We start from the raw sequence: 13,226 nt of genomic DNA on the forward strand, positions 1-13,226 counted from the left end.
ATATCATATCCTGAGGCATTCGACTTTGATAGACTTTGCAAACATCGTGCCCTTTGTCGTGCCATTGTCCGCCCATCCTTTTCGCTTTCCGACGTACGTAGCACGGAATGAGAAACAAAAAGAAACAAAGGAAATGTAAAAGGACGCTTCCTTCCCTGGCCCCTTCGCATAATCCGTCGCCAACAACAATCGTGAGTCTGGGACTGTGGACTGTGGACTGTGGACTGACTCATCGATTCTATGATGGCCATGTATACCTTCTCGTGACATCGTTCCCCTTTTCTTTGTTCGTCATTGGCACTGCTCACAACTCCTCGGTGAACCTACTGCCCTCCCGGGTCTTCTCCTCGCTCTTTTTCGGACCTGCAACATCCACGAGTCTCGCGGCCCCGCTGTCGACCTTTGACGCACTCACTAGGCGGCCTTCGTCGAAAGTGTCCCTTGCCTCTTCAAAGTCCTCGTCGTCATCCCCGTTGGTCTGTGCGTGTGTCAGTGCAGGTGTCGTGGTGCCTGTCACAGTGGTGTTTCCTGTTGCTTCAGTAGATGTGGTCGAGGGCTCTTGCACTTTTTCTCGCAGGGGTTCCGTTTCAGAGAGGATATGCTCGTCCGGGTTGGCGTGGGTTTCGCCTGCTTCGTGCGTCTCGGCGGGTTCAGTCCGGCCGTATGGTTGTTGTGGCTCGGCTATGGAGAAGTCTGTGGTAGCCGTGGTTGGATTTGGCGCCGAAGCTTGACCTATTGTTGTGCTCTCAAAGGCTCCAGGCTTTTGCTTCTCCTTCTCCTTGTCTCTTCCAGGGATGACCTTTTTCAAAAATCTCTCCCGAAAGCCTTTCCTGCCGCGAGGTTCTTCATCTTCATCCGTCAGTGTGGCCAGTTGATCGAACCCCGAGTCTCGTTTCGAGCCAGCGTGTTCCGTCGAGTACTTGGAGGAAGCCACATCAGCAGCAATCACGTATGGCTCTTCGCTTAGTGACGACGTGTCTGATGGAGGACTGATGTCTCTTTCGTTCCCACCCACGGGGTTCACAGCCGCACCGAGCCCGATGCTCTCGTCAGGAATGGGAGAGATTCTTCCATATGGCTTGACAGATCCGCCATACATGTCGTCCGTCTCGTTGTCGCTCCGGCCTGCGAGCGCAACATCTCGAATCGAATCTGTGGCGGCCGGGTCTTCTTCCTTGATTGGCTCACCTGTTTGACCAACTGTGTCAATGTGCTCCTTTGGCTCTTCGTCTGCGTGCAGCGTCTGCTCTGGAAGATCATTCTCTGCTTTACTTCCTGCTCTGAATCTCCTGAACCAGGTCTTCACCCGGGAATCTCTCTTGGAGGGCGACGTCGGTGAAGTCGAGAAGCCGGGGGACGTCGGGGACGTGGGCTCCTGCGGCGGGGTGATACTGGAATATGGAGTTGTACCAATATTGTCCTTTGGTCCGATCTCTTCGTCTGCTGGCTGAGTGATTCTCGAGTCTTCCACCGGTGGTTCAGCGGTCTCCAGATCTGCAGCAGCCACCGCATGAGCAGCTTCATTGGGGTCCAAGGTGACTTGGTCATGTACAGTTTCGCCGACGAGCTCGCCGCCTTCAGCCGTCATGGTCGCTGGAAGAGCACTCGTTCCTGTGACAGCTCTTGCTCCTCCTTCGACAACATCGCCGGCGCCTTCTGCAGCCGTAGCTGTGGCCGCACCTGCTGCACCTCCTGCGGCGACTGCTCCCCTTCCGAGGAAGCTTGGGAGGAATCGAGTTTTGGCAGGTTCGGTGAGCTTCTTTTCTTTCTTCTCGGTGGCCTTTTGTTCCGTGCGTAACCGCCTCTCCTCATGTTTCTGCTCTTGCTGGATTCGTCTCTCCTCGGCCTTTTGTGCCTTTTGTTCGGCCTTTTCACGATCTGAAAAGAATTAGTAAGTGGTTTAAGAAAGTACGACGGCAAACTCACCAACGACAGCTTTCTGTTCTGCCTTGATTTCTGCCTGCCGTCTCTTTTCGGCTTCCTGTTCGGCCTTGAGCCTCTCTTGCTCCAGTCTGAGTTCCTCGTCTCTGGCCCTTTGTTGCTCAGCTTTCTCGGTAATCTCGTCGAGGGTTGGTTGCAGTCGAGCCTTGGCAATTGCGTCAATCTCTGATTGCTCAAGGTACTTGCCACCTCCTATATGAACTTTTCCGACATGAAGCAGTCTCTCGTCACTTTCACGTTGTGCTCTTTCCCGTGCTTGACGCTCCCACAGCTCACGCTGTTGTGGACTGGTTTTGCCGGTTTCGGAAAAGACCTTTTCGTCTATTGCATTCATGCGGGCCGTCACGTTCTTGTGTGCCACCGCGAGCAATGCGTCTCGATCAGCTTGTCGCTTCTTGCTGTCGACCTCGGCGAGCTTGCCCTGAAACAAGGACATTTGAGCTCGGATTTTGCGTGACTCTTCCAAGTCAGAGTCAGAGTCATCCTCTCGTCTGTCAGACGTCCGCCGGCCCCGCCGTAACGTGAGCCGCGACCTAGGTGGCGCAGTTTGTTGTCCGTAGTACTGTCGGTATTCGGCGTGCTCATCATGTAGCTTGGCGAGTCGCTCTTGGGCCAATTTGCGGGCTGCCTCTTCTAGATTCTCATAGCGTGGCAGGTCATCAGTGGTTGTTGGTTGTTTTGCAGCGTCTGACTGTGCTCGTCGCCGTGCGGTGTATGCGGCGTAGTGACTTTGTGAACGGTGGATTCCCCTTGCCTCGTCGATCTGCGCCTGCTGAATGGCGAACATTTTCCTCGCCATGGCAACCGCGGACGCGCGCAGCATCTCCTGCCTTCTCCTTTCTTCCACTTCTATTGCGACCGGTGGGTTGGACGTGTACATCTGTCTAGAGACGTTGTTCCTGGCCATATATTGGACCCGGGCAGCATCTGCGCTCGACAGTTCGCTCGTCGATGGTGGGCTCTGTGATGAGGGAGGTCTCACATTTTGAGATGATGTCGCAGCCTTGATGGCCCAGGCAGAGTGTGCTGCTGTCGGCGCCGGTCGTGTCGGGGCGGATTCTGCGCGCCGTCTGCCTCCGGACAAGGATGCTGTGGCGGCCAAGAGTGCCTTTCGTCGCCCATCACTCGAAACATTTCTCTCTGTGATCGGTGGGGGAGACTTTGGGTTCTGCAAGGCCGAGGACGCTGCCGAATGACCCTGCTCTGTTTCCGGAGCTCTCCAGATATCCACTGGTGCAGCATCTCGATGAGCAGCCAGTGCCGCCTGGGAGCCCGCCCGGCTCAGCTCCGGCTTCCACAGAGGCTCCATCTCATAGTCTTTTGCTCTATAGGCAGCGGTGTTTGCGTGAGGGATGGCACCGGGAGTCCAAACTTGGATGGGTTTCTTGTTGGATTCCGCGAGGCTTGCGGCAGCGCCAGCAGATGCGAGTTTGACGCCGCCAGTTGAAGGAAATGAGGGAAGGTCTTCAGCTCGCGCGTACTTTAGAGAAAGTGCAGCACCTGGGACGGCAGTTAGTTTTGTGAACTGGATGCGAGGGGTGGTTTGGGGATGGATATCAAGGGCGGGGTTGACGCACTGGCAGCAGATAGCCGACCTTCCTGGTCGAGGATGGAAGAGCTGCTGTTCTTGGTGGTCGGAGTGTCTCGAGCGACAGACAACGCCGCAGAGGCAGCTGTAGCATGTCAGTTTGCCATGAAGCAAGAGGGAAAATGGTTGACTGACCTTGATCTTCGAGCTTGTCTGAGGGGGTGAAGCTGCTCTGATGGGGATGGGCATGGGGATGGGCATGGGCAACGCTGGCCGACATGCTTGGCCCTGGTTGCTTCTCGGGTAATTGATAGGTGGTGGTGGAAGCAGGCGGGCGGGTTGCGCAAGCAACAACACAGTCAAAAATCTACCACGGCATGGAGACTGGCGGTTCTCTGAGTGCCAAAAACGAGAGACAGAGGGAGGTGATGGTACAGTAGAAGGAGCTCTGCTTGCATTTCAGATCAGCAGAAGGGGAATAAAACCAAAAGAAGAGCTGCAGAAGGCCAGTGGCGTGCCGCTCGCTCATCAAAAGGTCCCCAAGCTTGCTTGGGAGGAGGAACCCTGGACCATCCCTACGGCAGTGCACCATGGGCCGTCCACCGTCCGCAGTCCCCCATCCACCACCACCCACCACCGTCATGACCAAGAACTGCACTTGTCTATGTCATCCCAAGTGTCCCTATTACCACCTACGTCATGCCAATAGGAATCGAAGGAGAGTTGCTCCCACTACCAGAAAGCCAAACTAGCTACCAGCTACTGATGATCGCGCCTACCTACAGTTTGGGTGGTGTGAAAATTGTCGACATTCGCTTTTTCTACCACAAGCCATCCTTCTTGTTTCTGGTTGGAGAACTTTGTAGGGAGGAGAATGAGATGGAGGGGAAAGGCACACGATGCGATGCCGATAGCCATGGCCGTACCCCATTCTGGATCGGACCCTTCGCTTATCCAAGAAGAGGAGGAAGAGGAGAACACCCCGAGAAACTCATGAGCTGCCCAGTTCGAGCTTCTGTGGCGCCCATGTGGTACCTACAGAGTAGAAGCATCCAGCCACCGACCCAGTTACACAGCTAGACCAGGGGACAGGGAAGCAGGGACCAAGGAAACTTACCGTACTAATTACCCTCCAGAGCTCCTTCCCGTGCCCCACAATGACATGCAGTCGGGCAGGTGGCTGGCAGCTTTCAGCACCTTGTTTTTTGTCAACCCAACACAAGTACCATTCCGTACCATATTGCCAGGCACGCAAGAACGCCAAGTCTCCACTCCGACAACCACAAGTCAGTTCGTCACCAATATGGATCGTCCCATTGCACATAACTTTGACAACCTGCTCAACTTTCGTGATGTGGGAGCTCACGTCAACACCATCCTGGGAGCTCAAGTTCTCCGCCCGGGTCTCCTTTTCAGGAGTGCGCGACCGGACGACACCAGCGCGTCTGACCGCGATGCATTGGTCAACAAGTACAAGATCAAGACGATCATCGACCTTCGCTCCAAAACAGAACACATCAATGCGGCCAAGAAACGGTCCGGAGCTGCTGTGGCGGCACAACCAGCGGTGACCCCTTCGTCCAATGAGGCCATCGCCGAACCGCTCCAAATACCTGGCATCCGTTACGAGCACATCAATCTCAACGGCAAAGGCTTTGAACGACATCTGATCTGGCAGCTGAAGTATACCAGCCTTGCCAAGCTGTTGTTCTTGATGGCTTTGGGCTATCGGACCGAAGGCATATCGGTGCTTGGAAAACAATTGATGCTGCCACGGGGCCTCATCGGCCTCGGGATTGACACACTCGACCACAGCCAACCTGAGATCAAACAAGTCTTTGACGTCCTCGCCGACGAGGCAGGGTGGCCTGTCATGATCAATTGCACCCAAGGTAAGGATCGAACCGGAATGATAATATTGTTGGTGCTGCTGTTGTGCGACATCGATTTGAATGCTGCCAGCAAGGACTATGCCAAGTCTGAATCGGAACTCGAGCCAGAGAAGGAGGAAAGGATGAAAGAGATCGAAAGCATTGGTCTAGACGAGTCGTTTGCCCAGTGTCCGCCAGACTTTTGTGAGAAGATTGCCCAGCACCTCGAGACAACTTATGGCGGCCTTTCCACCTACCTGGTTCAAATTGGCGTTGATCCCCAGCAAACCGACCGCATTCAAAACGTACTCAAAGTCAGCCTGCCGTAGAGAATCCAACACCTTCTGAGATGCCCGGAGCCTTTGGGAACACCTGCCTATTTCTCGTCGACAAGCGGAGGACAGGACCTTCGCACATTCTCAAAACGGTCGACACGGAGGCAGTTCTCCATATAACAAAATATTACGGGCCCAACAAACAACAATCCCGATTTCGGGACGAGATTTTCTAGAAGTCGAATAAACTTCTTCACGGGTTCTTACATATATCCTGAAGTCAACTTGTACCACGGCACGCCGCAATCCAGGGTCTATCTCGGATGTACCCCAGAATCTAGACTTGCCTCATCCAGGAAATGGCGCTCGCTGCATGGTAATGGCTTGGTCAGCACGTTATCGGCAAGTGAATTGGGGTTGCTGACATACTTTCGCCCACACAGTCAGTGAAGCCGTTGGGGGCATTCTTCCTCAAGAGGATCCTGCTAGCATCTGCACAGTCATTCAAGCTAAAGGGGAAGGAGCGGTGAATGAGCGGGACAAGCAAGATATGCTAACCGATAGAGGTTTTCTACGTCGCAGTTCTTATCAACAACCACAGTCGCCGAAGAGCTTTGGGAATGGACGGATCAGAGTGACCGATGCTTTGGTAGGATGTTGAGGTTCGTGGTTGGCTCAAGTATTGTACGAGGTTGCTAGACCGCATGTCGAAGCCGAGTGCGTCTTTTTGGGAATGCATCGTATTCGGCTCCGAAGATCAGGGGAAATGGCGAGATTGTCCGAGACTTTACCATGTCGTCATGTTTCCGGAAGACTCGGAACATGTCCAGACACATCTGTGATTGGTTGTAATCCGCCATCAAGTTCCCACCTTCCCAAAGATCTCTCTACTGTCAATGACGTCGTGCCCAACAAGAGCATTCATCCCTTCTCCTGCAGTACTTGCACATATTGCTACCAATGCCTTGGTACTTGGCAGTGGCTCATACCTCGCACCTCACCGTTATATCCGACTACGTTGCATGTGCATCTTCCGGCCATTAATGCTCAACGAGGCATGGCACACGAGACTTTTCCGGATCTCGCTCTCTCCGATTCTGTGCGGCCATGTCGCTAAGTAAATGGCTCCGCCATGAGTAGTCACCATCGACACGAGCCAATGGGCGGGCCATCATCCTGCAGTTACATCTGGAATATCTCCGTCATTGCCTCACGGTTTCCCAGAATGATGTAGTAAGGCCCTAGCAGGTTACTTAATCGTTAGCATTAGTCTCCCGCAAACGTGCCGCATTGAGTGAATTCGGACACAACATTTTTCTTCATATTGACCTGTTGCCTCCAGCCAAACTGTACTTTGACATCCAGCTTCTCCATCTCTCCATCCACCACCTCCACCTGCGCCTCTAACCCTCAACTCTCTCAACTCTTACTTCCAACAACTCTCTCGAACCCTATCAAAATGTGGTGGCTCAGTGCTTGGTGGTTCCCCGTGATCTCGGCGGGCATGTATGTTGTGCCGACACTCTGTCTAGTCTGAACAATGGTACTGACTTTCCTCACACAGGTGGCTCGGCATGCTGCTGGCCATGTTCTGCTCCTGGGAAGCCAACGGACATCCTCACCTACCGTCCATGAGCGCAGACCAGCACATAGCCTACATATCTGACATTGGGGCATTTGGACTGAAACCGCTCTTCATCACCGGTTCCGTCATCACCACCGTCTTCCTCGACCTGGGTTTCATGTCGGAGCGATGGCTTCGACACTATGGTCGTCTGGCACCCAACACCTCCCGCGTCCAGTCCGCGCTCTCGAGTTGTGCCATCTTCTTCGCCATCGCAGGCACCTGTGGTCTGATCTTTCTGTCCATCTTCGACACCTACCATCACCACAAAGTTCATGACGGATGTCTGCTTCTCTTTATTGGTGGATACATCATCTCGGCCATCTTCCTCTGCGCCGAATATCAACGACTTGGCGTCCACTACCGCCAGCACCGCGTCCTGCGTATTTCCTTCTGGGTCAAACTTGCCTTTATCATTCTCGAGATTATCCTCGCCATCGTCTTTGCCTCTACATCGTGGAACAACCACGAAAATGTTGCTGCTGTTTTCGAGTGGATTGTCGCCCTCATCTTCACCTTTTACATCCTCTCGTTCCTGCTCGACCTTTGGCCTTCGGTGCGGTCAAAGCGCCACGTCCCTCAGGGCTGGAGAGAAAGAGAAGCGGAACTCGAGAAAGAAGCCGGAAGGAACGGAGGCCTGCCTCCTCTTGACCAAGGGCCGGCACCGATCACCTCGGACCAAAATGCAACCACATATCAAAACAACGACACCTACGACAACACTGCCACCGAAGGGTATCGTGGGACCAACATGACGGCTGGTCAGGGCTCCCACATCCAGTCTGCCCTGTCCAAATACCCCGTCGAACACAATGACCTTGGACGCCAGAAACGATGGGGCGTTGGTCGGTTCCGATTTTAAGCTGCCTGTCAGTTTTTCGAGCGTTATTCTTGTACATTAATTCAGGGGTTTTGGAAACGACACATGAACACCATGATGAGCCATGGCTTACAACGGACAAAAGCAATGTTTGGCGATTCTAGCCTTGGGTATCAGGCCTTGCAGATAACGGATGAAACAAAATATAGAAAGCAAACCCTGCGAGACGCGGAAATGGTCAATAATAATTTATAGTAATTGTACAAATACTACAACCTACAACTTTATGACTCTGCAGATGATCACTTACAAAGCCAAAAAAGACGCTGGCACCTGTTCCTGCATCGCCATCTCTCTTGAGGCCTGATCCAAGCCCTTATACTGCTTTCGACCGTGACTGCCCCAGCATCAAGGCACCGTCATACGGACGCAAGGGACGGATGGCGATAGGCAATTAATTCCTCAGATCTGATAAAGGGTGAGAAACACCCATACGCCCCTCCACTTGCTGTGCACCTTCACATCACATCGGGCCAGGGAAGTAAGTTATTGACTTACGAATCTCTCGAGCAACCATTTCCAACCCAGGCGGCGGACTGGAAGGAACGTACCGCGTGGACGACAGCTACCGGATGAGGACATGCTTGCCGGGCGACCGGTCCTGTCTGCACCGAGCCACCGCGCGTGCATTGGGGACCTTCTGGGCATGTGTGCACGTTCGTTTGTCGCTCTTCTATTTTCAAAGCACCCTGCGTGTTCCTTCCTGGTGCGAAGAAGAAGAACCTGTCCTGTCGCAGCAAATCCTCCATACCTGCACTGCACCGACTCTGTCCGCTTCGGGCAATCCCCGCGGCCTTTCTTGCTTGATGCAGGCACGGATTTCCACATCCAATCGGACGAGGCGCAAAGAGGTTCTAAAGAAAGACGCTTGCATACAGATAGATACACCACGTACGTCGCCGTCGATGGCATATTTAAGAAGAAGCCCGTATTGCGTGGGCTTCGGGAGTGGTCTCGGCTGCTGCGAAGCACTCACAGAGTCTCGAAAAGCCCAACAATGCCTCTCCAGTACCAGATCGGGCCGTTTCAAGCCCCTTTGCTCCTCGATGACGAGAGTGTCCGGTCAACCAACCTATCAAAGCAATCCTCACACTCTGAAAACCTGCCTGACAGGGCCCCTTTTCTGCTCCGTGCCCACAGTAGCACCTCGAGGAGCTTCTACACGCCCGAGCCGCAGCCGGCCCGAGCCTCTTTCCTCTCACGAGCCAACAGTCGGCATTCACACACACCGGAAAAGACATCCTACCACTCCCTACAAGCAGATTTGGGCGACAGATCTGGGCAGGAGTTCTGGCTGCACACGCGAAAGTCTTTTCTTCTCAAGATCGCAGTCGTCTTCGTCCTGCTGCAGCTGCTTTTCCTGGCAAACCTGTCGTACCTCTATGGGTCTCTGTGGGGATCCAACAGCCGTGTCTCCTCGTTGAATGTCTTGTGGCTGGACCTCGACGGTGGGACAATCGGTGACTCTGTCAACAGTGCTTACAAGAGCCTTCGAGGCCCCAGCTTCCCTTCATTCGAGAAGCCTTCCGCCACTGGACCGAGCTCTCTTGCTGAAGCAGAGGACGCCGTCAAATCCGGCTCGTACTGGGCGGCTTTCGTGGTAAACCCAAATGCGTCGGCGAGGCTTGATCGTGCCCTCGCCGGTGGCCAAGCGGCTCAGACCTACCAGGCCTCGGATGCCCTCACATACATATGGAACGAGATCAGATACCCTCCATTCTCGGACGAGGCGCTTGAGTCCAATTTTGAGGTTCTCGCAGAGGCCGCCGAACAAGACTATCACCACAGACATGGCCAAGCCGTGCTGCAGACTCTGAACCGAAACCACAGCGCCGCCGTGCAGGTCCTGTTCCATCCTATCGGGGTCTCTGCTGTCAACATTATGAGAGCCACTCACCCGACAAGGTTGCTATACAACACAGCGACAATGGTGATGCCAGTGCTCGAACAGTTCTTTTTCGTGTTAATTCTAAACGGTCTCTCCAATGAACTGGGGATCTACAAACAGGCGCCCGCGACTACCACTGGGATTATCCGCGTGCTTTTTGCCTCTGGCTACACCCTGTTCTCCGGACTCGGCATGGCCGGATACATCTGGGCATTCCGAGAATCATGGTCGGTTGATGCGGCGCAGTTTGCCTTGACATGGATGGCCTTTTGGTTGCTTCACATGGTGCACTTTGTCGTTGTCGACACAGCGGCCGCCTTCTGGCCTGTCCCCGTCATGCCATTTTTCATTCTGACCTGGATTGTTATCAACTTGTCGAGCTCCATCAGCCCGCCCGAGCTCAATCCGGCGTTTTATCGCTGGGGCTTTGCCCTCCCGGACAACGAGGCATACGCTCTCCTGACAGACATTTGGTCCCGCGGTGCAGTCCCCGTGGTCCACCGCGCTCTCCCGATCTTGTTTTCCTGGCTGCTCGTTGGATTGGGTACTGCTACCTTTGGTCACCTTCGCCGTTGTCGACTTGCTCGTGAAAAATGATCAACCGCCCGAAAGATAGTGCTGTGGGTGAGGTTCCAAACAATCTACGACAAGGAATGATAAAACGAGTTTGCGTTGCACACTTTGAATAGAGGAATGTTGGGCGTTGGCATGGAACTGGTTTTGAATTTTGACACATAAATGTATTGGCTGCATTGGCGCGGGTCTTGGTGAATGTAGGAGGAGAATCCCGAATCTCGAGCTCGACGACTTGTTGTATTGGAACGGCAATAGCATTCGGGTAGCGGCCGGAAGAGGGAAAATCTTCTTCATAATTCTGGTTCTCTGAAATCTCCGCAGCCCAAAGCTGATTTGCGATGGTCTTTTAACGACGACGGTCTCCACCAAAGGACAAGGCTGGCTTGGCAGGGGTAGCGAACGAAGCGCTCGCAAATCAGATCTCTGGTGTGAGCTTGGCGCGAGAAGTCCTCCGCCCGTGCCGAGTACTCTGATGCTGACCTGACAGAGATAATGACGGGAGCCACACCCCTAAGATGCCCTGAAGATCTGCAGGAATTTCGGTTCGTCCACGTCGGTGCAAACCATGAGGCGTCGGCTTTTGTTGGGTCCTGAGTGTTAGCCAGTGCAACAGGCGCAAATCGGAGTGAAGGCGAGTGTCTGTTCGTGCGCAACTAGACAGGGTCTCCCATGTGCCCTCGCTGTCCAGGGTATTCTGGACGCGGCGCATGTGAGCCAGCACGGAGCAGATCTTGGCCATTTTCGGAACCCACAAATGAAGATTTCACATGGTGGTGCCGCGCCAACAGCACGCACGTATCCTTACTACAAACGTCTGGGGTTCCCCCTTCAAGGATATCAATTCATCACTGTCGATAGCTCCTCCAGCTTACCAAGGATCTCTTGCACATACCTGACCGACCCTACCTCTTCGTTTTCGCCGATATGTAGACAAGTCAGAACGATGTCCCGATATTTTCTGCCCATGACAACACTGAGATGTTGCGCCATGTTCAGTAACTTGTCTTTGACCTCCGCAGGGGTCTTGCCCTGAAAATCGCCCAGTTTCTCGTCAACAGCCTTCCAGAGTCCTATTTCCAGCAGGACCACCCCTAAGCTGTACAGATCGTGGCACATCGAGAAGCGCTCAGCGGGCGCGACTCCCTGGCGGCCGGGGTGACGGTATATGTCTACGCCCGTCGTTGACGCTTCCTGAAAGGCCAATGGCGCGGATAACGCGGTATTTTGTCGCGCGTATGGGAACCCGACCAGATATGGGCTGCCAATCAAGTATGGGAATCGATGTTTGGCGTCAGCTTGGTTGCCCTCCAAGATCAAAATATTGTCCGACTTCAAAGATTTGTGGACCTGTGGCGAGGTGAGTGAGGAATTTAGAGCATTAAGGTCCATACGTACCCAACCCATGGCGTGTACATAGAGCAATGCTGTGGCAACCATGCTGGCCACGTGAAAGCGTCGATTTAGAGGATGCAACAGCCTTTTAGTCTGGCTGGTCTCTCGGAACAGATCATGCAAGGTCCGTAGCTGCTGCCCAGGTTGAGGTGACAAGTGAGAAGGGATACCGTAGACAAGACCGTACCTGTCGTGGGCGGCATCGACGAAGAAGGCCGAGCACTGAAGACAGCCCATGGTGACCGGATTGGCCATACTCAAAATCGTTGCCAGTTCCTCACAAGAGTCTTTTGATTCTAACAGCCGAGATTGAGCATAGTACTCCACGAACGAAACCCGACCTTTGTACTCAGCCACATAGCTTTCCAGCGAGCGATTTGTCCTCTCCCGCAGCTCAACAGCGTCTGGCTCACACCGCAAATTGGCGACATTCGCCTGTGGTTTATGGGCTTTCATGGTCTCGACCTGACGGAGAACAAACAGGCCTGGAGAGTCTTGTTCCGTCGCTGCCTCACGGCTCAGGTCCAAAAGAGTCTTCAGATTAGCAGGCAACGCGACAAGTCGAACATCAAAGCGTTGTGTCCATTCGTAGAGCTCTTTCTCCAGCTTCTGGATGTCCTTGGCTCGCAAAGCCCACATCGCTTGTGTCCAGAGCCGCAACAGACCCCTTGTTTGCACTTTGAATCTTGCGCTCTCAATACCTTCAAGAAATACACGGAGGTATTCGGCCAATTCGTTCAACAGAATCTCGTCGTCTTGGCTAAGGATTTGACTCTGCGAACGAGTTTTGCGGTCCTCGAAGTATTGCAGGATTCGGACGATGATTCTTTCGTCATATTTCAGGCGAACCGCAAGCGACGCGGCATCTTTGGAAAATGATTTGCATCCGTCGACGAATGTCCATATAATTCGCAGAGATGTCACCGTCGTCTGGAAGATGTCCATGATAAAGCCGGCCTATTACTACCTACGCTCAACGTATCCGGCTGGTAATGTAAGAGGCAGCCGCTGACAGACGACCGACGTGGGACCGCACGCTGGGCAGTTGGCGGGTGGAGGCTGGAAGGCTAGGCCGTCTTTGGCAAGCTTGTCCGATGGCCCGTCCCTAAGATTTGTTGTCGAATTCACGATCCTCGCCATCGACTTGTTGGATTGAGGCTAGAGACCGAGGGTGAATTGAAGAAAGGAAGGTGAGTCGATATGCACGTGACTCGCGCCAACACTTTTGGTTTCTACTTCGCTGAGAGATAT

At 53.7% G+C, this 13,226-nt stretch overlaps 5 protein-coding genes across 5 annotated transcripts; 3 read left to right on the forward strand and 2 right to left on the reverse strand.

Annotated features, from left to right (window-relative positions):
- Window positions 1–304: 304 nt before the first annotated feature.
- Window positions 305–3,749, reverse strand: Z517_07162 (uncharacterized protein; the record flags this gene model as incomplete). Its single annotated transcript, XM_013428900.1, has 4 exons — window positions 305–1,878; window positions 1,927–3,441; window positions 3,519–3,614; window positions 3,665–3,749. 4 exons carry the CDS (start codon window positions 3,747–3,749, stop codon window positions 305–307), a joined length of 3,270 nt encoding a protein of 1,089 aa, XP_013284354.1.
- A 1,023-nt stretch (window positions 3,750–4,772) lies between these two features.
- Window positions 4,773–5,669, forward strand: Z517_07163 (uncharacterized protein; the record flags this gene model as incomplete). Its single annotated transcript, XM_013428901.1, has 1 exon — window positions 4,773–5,669. One exon carries the CDS (start codon window positions 4,773–4,775, stop codon window positions 5,667–5,669), a length of 897 nt encoding a protein of 298 aa, XP_013284355.1.
- A 1,405-nt stretch (window positions 5,670–7,074) lies between these two features.
- Window positions 7,075–8,101, forward strand: Z517_07164 (uncharacterized protein; the record flags this gene model as incomplete). Its single annotated transcript, XM_013428902.1, has 2 exons — window positions 7,075–7,121; window positions 7,180–8,101. 2 exons carry the CDS (start codon window positions 7,075–7,077, stop codon window positions 8,099–8,101), a joined length of 969 nt encoding a protein of 322 aa, XP_013284356.1.
- Window positions 8,102–9,116: 1,015 nt separating this feature from the next.
- On the forward strand, window positions 9,117–10,604 carry Z517_07165 (uncharacterized protein; the record flags this gene model as incomplete). The annotated part of the gene is made up of 1 exon (XM_013428903.1): window positions 9,117–10,604. One exon carries the CDS (start codon window positions 9,117–9,119, stop codon window positions 10,602–10,604), a length of 1,488 nt encoding a protein of 495 aa, XP_013284357.1.
- An 816-nt stretch (window positions 10,605–11,420) lies between these two features.
- Window positions 11,421–12,920, reverse strand: Z517_07166 (uncharacterized protein; the record flags this gene model as incomplete). The annotated part of the gene is made up of 2 exons (XM_013428904.1): window positions 11,421–11,930; window positions 11,979–12,920. 2 exons carry the CDS (start codon window positions 12,918–12,920, stop codon window positions 11,421–11,423), a joined length of 1,452 nt encoding a protein of 483 aa, XP_013284358.1.
- Between the last annotated feature and the right edge of the window lie 306 nt (window positions 12,921–13,226).

Source organism: Fonsecaea pedrosoi (assembly GCF_000835455.1).
Source record: "Fonsecaea pedrosoi CBS 271.37 unplaced genomic scaffold supercont1.4, whole genome shotgun sequence".
NCBI classification, from domain to species: domain Eukaryota; kingdom Fungi; phylum Ascomycota; class Eurotiomycetes; order Chaetothyriales; family Herpotrichiellaceae; genus Fonsecaea; species Fonsecaea pedrosoi.